Genomic DNA, 6,828 nt, shown 5'->3' with positions numbered 1-6,828 from the left:
GCTAACACAGTTGGTGTGCCACTTGAAAGTATCCTGCGACGCAGAGCCACGCTACAGACGGAAAGAGCTGGCCCAAGAAAGAACATGGCAGCTGCCAGGCCACATGCCATCTAATCCTGAAGCCCCACCCCCATCCCCATGAGGTAAACCGTTGTCACTTCCATTTTGCAGGAAGTGATGTGGAGATTTGCCTGACTCCGTGAGACTCCAGGACTCCGCTGTGTTGAGTGACTGGCTAGGGGAACATTTCTTTGCAGGCAGGGAACACAGGTGAAGCTCTTAGTCAGGCCTTGTTTCTGTGGAGCCCTTGATCTGGGTCCTGGCAGGCCCAGTGTGGCTAGCTTCCAAGGCAGGAACATTGGGTAGAGCAAAAAAGTACCAGACTAAATTGCCAAGAGAATCCAATATCTTTTATTCACACTGGCCAAGCAGGCAAGGGCAATCGGGCTGAGTGAGGGTGGTTTTAGAGAACCAGCCTTCACAGCACATGGCGGGCCTTGCCTCTGTCACCCTGCCATGGCTCCCTTGGCTGTAAGCACCAGAGATGCCCTCCCAGGGCCAGGCCTGCCCTGGTTCTGCAGAAGCACCAATGGACGGAGGCCACCTTCCCCTGAGAAGCTTGGGCAGCCTCCAGCGGAAGAGGGAAAGGTTAGAGGGTCACCAGGCCACACACCTGGGAAAGGCATGGGGGGGGGGGTCTCGTTGTCCCTGCTTTTCCACAACCTCCCCCAGGGCCTGTCTTGGCGGCATGGCTCAGAGAGCCCCCCACCCTGGGTTAACCTGAATGTCATTGGCTTCAGTCCCCAGACCTGCTTTGGGCTGAAACCTGCCACCTCTGTCCTGCCTGACTTGCCCATAATGTCTGCAAGGGCAATACAGGTGACAGAAGCTCTGAAATGGGAGCCGCCATGTTGGGGAGAGGGGCGGGAGATGGGAGGGGGTAGCACCTTCATAAGCCCAGTGTGACCCTGGGCCTTTGAGGGGCTAGGAGGGCCAGAGAGCACCTAGTTCATGGCCTGACCATGGCTAAAGTCCTGGGGAATGGGGGAAAGAAGGAGGGCAGGAGTCAAAGGTCAGGGAGGCACTCTTTGGTCACCCCAGGTGTTTCCAAACACCTGGGTCTCCTCCCAGCCAAGACTATACCTATGTTTGCTTTAATGCTGGGCACTGGGGAAGAAGGAGGAGAATGAAGAAGGTACATCATCCCCACCGCCAGGACCTGTGCCACCATGGAAGCAGTGAAGAAGAGCCCACAGTGCCTAAGAACCCAGTCTAGGGGAGCACCCAGTACATGCTCAAGTCTTTGTCCCCGCTTCCGGGCTTTTCTAAGACCTGGGACAAAGTGAGCATTCAGCATTTTGATGAATGCATAAGTGAACAGGAGCTGGAAAAAGCAGGGAGGGAAAAGGGCAGAGGTGAGGGGAAGCCCAGGGCGAGGAGAAAACCTGAGGATACGGGAAGAATACTTGAGTTTGGAGGGCAGAGGGTGATTCCAGAATGTTTGGGAAGTCCCTAGAATACTGGGAACATTCCAGAGAGCACAATTCCTCAAGTATGATCCATCGACCAAGTAGCATCAACGTTACTGAGGAAACAGCCAGAAACGCAGACTCTTGGGCCTGCCCCCAAATGGCAAGCCAGAGTCTATCAGAGAATAAAGTCTCCAGGGATGGACAGCACCCAGGACGGTGGGCAAGGACAGCCACTCTAAAGGCTGGCAAAGCTCTGGAAGACCTAAGCCCCAAAGCCCCTGGAAAGGAAGCAAAGAGAGGAGGGGACGGAGAAAGACTACAGATCAGGAGGAAGCCAAGCAATGAAGAGCATCAACCCTGGACCGCGCCCTAGCCAGCAAGCCCCTCCAAGCTGGCCATCTGTGCAGGTGGCCAGGGAAGCTCAGCTGTCCTCTGCCTTGATGAGGTGGCCACTGAAGGTGATGTAGGTGTCCACGTCATCGCTGTAGATGGCGTTCTCCCGCTCCCGCTTGAACAGCCGCACCCACACGTGGTCGCCGGGCACCAGCGGGAGCATCACACTCTGGCTCTGCATGATGCTGCGCTCACTGGGCTGCGTGTACAGGATCACGGCGGCCTGGTCGTTGTGGACTATGTGCACGTAGGTCTCCTTGTAATTCCAGCTGTGCACGTTGAGGCTGAAGAAGTAGAGGCCGCGCAGGGGGGCCACGAAGTGGCCGGTGGCCATGTCGAAGTGGCCGTCCGTGTTCACGAAGACCCTGTCGAAGCGCAGTGGGAGGAAGTCCTCGCTGCTGTGCAAGGCTGTCTTCCGGCCCACCGAGAAGGCCGAGTAGTGTGCCTGGCACGGGCTGCCAGGGCTACCTGCCTGCCCCTTGTCACCCTTGACACCCTGAGCGCCACGGTCCCCTCGGGTACCGTTCTTGCCTGGCTTCCCTGGTGCTCCCGAAGGGCCTCTGGCTCCTTTGTCACCTGTGAGGTCATGGAGGGAAGGAGTCAATTCAGGCACTCAGGCCTATACTAAGCACTCATTTCTGGAAGCCACTGCCCTTGCCCGGGCCCAGAAAAGGAGCTGGTGTTTATTAAGTGCCTACTGCGTGCCAGGCGTCACCACGCCAAACATCCCTCTGCAGAAGTAAAACTGTGGCCATTTCCAAGACCCGGACTGCATTCTGCCCATTCCTGGCAAGGAGGGCACGGATGGCAGGTTTCTGGGAAGCTACCCTGCCTAGGCCAGCAGGGAGGTAGAACAAGGTAAGACATACACTTCTAGTTAGAGAAGAAAACTGACTTGGCCATGACCTGGGGTTTTGGGGTGAGGGGTCTTGGGTCCCTAGAGTGTACCCACTTCACAGCTGCTTGTGTGTTCTCACTTGGCAAGACATCCACTCAGCAAAGGCCCAGTCCATCTCCACCCTCCCTGGAAAATTCGACCTTCAACCTAGTCACTCTCCCAGCCCTGGCTCCAGGCTGAATTTGAACAGGAACAAGACACCTCCCCATAACAAACACACCCAGGGTGCGCTGAAGGGACCTGATGCCACCTATTTGCCTGGTGAGGATGTGTATTTTCTCAGGTCCCCTTGACCACGGTTGCGGTGAAGTCAGCGGAGGGTAGAGAGAGAAAGGGAGGCACAGGTCTTTGAAGACAGACCAAAGGAAAGTGGGGTGGGTGCGTCCACAGCTGTGGCCTGGTTCCACGGGTGCTACCTCCTGGCAGAAACAGCTCACTGAGTACAGAGGGCATTCGAAGACCCGCTCTACCCAGCCGGAGGCCAAGGCGGCTGTGAGGAGGGGACTGCTTTCCTTCTACACACAAGCTGGCAGATTTAGAGAGAGGCCAGCCTGACCCACCAGGCAAAGCGTTTAGACCCAGGGCTCCTTGTGCCACCAAGAACGGTCCACTTCTGACAGCCTATTCCAGGGCAACACAGGCCTTAAGAGGGACAGCCACAGGGAAAGTGCCACTAGGCCCGGGCCACCTCCAGAGTCTAAGCTGTCTGAAGTTGAACTGAGTGAGGCCAGGAAGGTTCCTCACACCCAGGCGGTTAGAAGGAGTCTCAGGTGCCGGCTGGCTCTCAGAGGGGAGTGTCCTGCTCACGTTGAGGTGACTTCAGGAGAGCCCCTCCTCTACGGACACTTAAGTTTCCCTATCTACAGGTAAGAGAAATAAACCGGGGCACGTCCTCACGTTGGGTGGGGACATGGTGAGCACGGTGGAGGAAGGGTGTCAGCGGCGCGGCCACGGCAGCTACAGGTACCATCGCTGGGATGGAACTAATTCTATTATGCTGGATGCTATATATCAGGGAGCCAGCCCCCACCTCCAGCCATGGAGCTCCCCCAAGACTCTGCCCTTCAACCTTTGACCCTGTGTGCTCCACATGAAATCCATGGGGGTCAGGCCCTCTCTCTGCTCAACCCCTCTGATCCCACTGAGAGAAACCCATATCCTGATGGTGGCTGGAGAGCTTGTGGGCCCACATCTTTCTCCCTGCCCCCCACCCAATGCCGTATCTTTCCACACCCCTGTTGGGAAACCCCTTCCCTGGTAAGCATAGACTTTCCCTTTGCCTTCCCAGGAGCCCTGTATACCTGCCATGCTCGCTCTACCGACTGTGCGTCCCCCACTTCACCCCAACAATCTCTGCCCACACTCTGGATCCCAGGGCCTTTCCCACCACCTCCTTCACTAACTTGGGGAATCTGTTCTGCCCATCACCTGTTCCTTAGCTCTGAGCTCAGAACACTCCTCGTACATCCTAGCTGTTTTGTGTATGCAGACCAAAGGCAGGCAGGGCCTAGGCAAGGCCTGTCCCGCTTTCTTCTGTCCCTCCCTCCCTCCCCACCCCATACCGATTCTGCCCGCAGCCTGCCCAGTGTGGGACCTTACCTTTCAGGATGGTAATGTTGATGTAGGGCCTGACCTCAGGCATGACATAGGGGAAGGGAGGCGAAGCAGAGGCACGGACAGTGTCAGCAGGGGACAGCGGGTCCTCAGGGTCACAGCATCGCTGACAGCCTTTGGAGGCCATGGATCCCCCAAAGGTGGGTTCCTCTGTGGGGACCCCAAACACAAGAGAAAGCAGCAGCAGGAGGAGTACGGCCCAGAGGGAACCCAGGCTGGCTGTCCCCATGATGACCTGAAAGGAGAGATGGACACATTTGACCCAGCGTATCTGGCATGTCCTGAGTCTGTACCCAGTGACAACACTCTCCTGTGGGCAGGGCACATTCAGCGTTACTGGGGGAGCAGTAGTAGAACTCCTGCAGCAGGCAAGTTGGGGACCACTTGGAAGCAAGCCTTGGGGCACCAGACTGGCCACTGAGACTCCTGGGAAGCAGGACGCCCCTATAGAGACCGTCAGATGGCACAAACCAGGCTCCCAGACCTCCCCTGGGGCACCAAGGAAGATGCCAGAGGTCCACACGGCTAAGATAGAGAATTCTTCTTTCACCCTCTCATCTCTAAAGGCTGTCTGCTGACCATGGTTCCCACCGCGTCTCGCAGGCACCATTGGTGGCAGCAGGAAATAGGGTCCCTGAGACCAAGGCATTGGTTCCTGTGGGCCACATCTGCGCAGAAGCGGAAGCTCCCCTTCTTGAAGAACAAGCTGGAGATGTCCCCTTTGGAACAACACAAGGCTGAGGATGGGCAGCTTTAGCAGGGCTCACCCTGGCACCTCAGCAACCCACCCTTGTTCAGGACCCCCCCCCGGCACCCCCCTACACCCTCCAGAGAAAGCTCAGTGTTAAGTCATTGGAAGGTGGTTGTGTCAATCACAACAAACCTACCAATCAGGCACTAAGGTGGTAAATTGAAATTAATTGGGGGAGAACCAACAGGAATTCAGAGGGATCAGAATTGGAAAGGTTCCGTCTTGGGTCTCACACATAAAGGGGTCCAAAGTTTCCAGAGCGGGGCAGGAAGTAGGCCGGACAGTAGAGAAGGAGCCTGGACGGGTGGCAGGAAGCCCGCAGCGGGCCTTTGAGGTGGTGACAGGCTCGGGGGCTGGTGCCACCCGATTATCACAGATCAGAAACTGCTATTGAAACCAGACTGGTTTCCACACCTCTGGCGTCTCTTTGTTTATTTCCTTTTCGTTCCTCTTTAACATTTAGCACAATTCAAAAATATTTTTCTGTGGTTAATACAGGCTGAGAAGGTTAAAATGATTACTTCTAGAAAAAGACTGTGAAAAGGGGCCAGGTGTTAAAGGGACAGACGCTCTGGGCCTTCTCCCCAGGGTTAGTGACAGGAGGCATCTTCAGAGACAGCCCCTTTGTGGGATGATCCTGTCTACACTGCTGGGACTTGCTGGTTTTGCACCACGGGCAAGCAAACCCCTCAGAGACCCACTCCAGGTGGCAGCAATGCCCCTCCCCACCACAGCCTCTATTCCGGCCACAGATATGTCCAGCCTTGGAGGAGGCATCTGAGGCTAGGCGTATGGCCTAGCACTGTGACTGGGCCCCTCTGGTCTTCATGCTCCTTCATTCCCACTTCCAAGAGGCCAGCATGTCTTCCTTGCCAGGTTACACGGACAACTAACCCTCAGGGAACCTGCCTACTTGTCAGAGACTTCAAAGAGTCCATGCCTTCCTCTGCCTGCAAAGACAGCACTGTGGTGTCTGCTGCCTGAAAGGCACAGAACTTCCCCGGAAAGCCAGCATGGTTTGGAGACATTTCTGTTTCCTATTGGTCCGGCCCCTTGGGAGCCAGAGGCTCAGAGACAGAAGGGGGAGGGAGGGGGGCCTAGGAGCAGGAAGCAGGAAACAGGGCTCCCTCCTTGGAAGTGATACTAACCACAGCTGGGATCCCTGGTTGGCTCCTGGGAGCGGCGGGGGGAGGGGGGCAGGCAGGACTAAGTGTGGGGGATCACACCATCCCACAGAGTGGTCTTGAGGGTCCCCACCACCTCTACTAAAAAGCCAGAGCCTCCTGTGGGTGGCTGGGTTACCACTGTCATCTTCTAGAGGGGCAGGGCTGGGTTAAGTGGCTGGGGGAGATGGAGTCCCTGGAGGGGCAAGGAAAAGGCAGAAGCAGTGCAGGGTGCCTAGAGGTGCAGGGTAGAAGAGGAGAACCTCCAACCGGCTAGCTAGGCCAGAAGGAAAGAGCTAGGTGCTTGCCAGAAAGAGGAGAACAGAGGAATCTGAGACTCGGACCCCGGACCCCAGCCCAGACAGAAGCAGAGGGGCCTTCAGCCACTCACCCTTGTCCTGCAGCCTCAAGTTCAACTCACAGACCCTGGGCGGCCTCTGGCTCCTTAGCCCATGTCTGTGATAATAACTTGTTGCTGGCCCGACCCCCAGGCCTACGACTGAGCTGGGAGGGCGGAGGGATGGAGGGAGGGAGGAG

The 6,828-nt window shown here is 56.7% G+C and overlaps 1 protein-coding gene across 1 annotated transcript; it reads right to left on the bottom strand.

Moving 5' to 3' along the window:
• Positions 1–388: 388 nt before the first annotated feature.
• On the bottom strand, positions 389–6,828 carry C1qtnf6 (C1q and TNF related 6). Its single transcript, XM_060389094.1, has 3 exons — positions 6,683–6,828; positions 4,363–4,612; positions 389–2,441 (listed from the first exon to the last, which is right to left on the bottom strand). The coding sequence occupies exons 2-3, from the start codon at positions 4,604–4,606 to the stop codon at positions 1,894–1,896; spliced, it is 792 nt and encodes a 263-aa protein (XP_060245077.1). The 5' UTR covers positions 4,607–4,612; positions 6,683–6,828; the 3' UTR covers positions 389–1,893.

Source organism: Meriones unguiculatus, chromosome 8 (genome assembly GCF_030254825.1).
Source record: "Meriones unguiculatus strain TT.TT164.6M chromosome 8, Bangor_MerUng_6.1, whole genome shotgun sequence".
NCBI classification, from domain to species: Eukaryota; Metazoa; Chordata; class Mammalia; order Rodentia; family Muridae; genus Meriones; species Meriones unguiculatus.
This window is presented reverse-complemented; position numbering and strand designations above follow the sequence as displayed.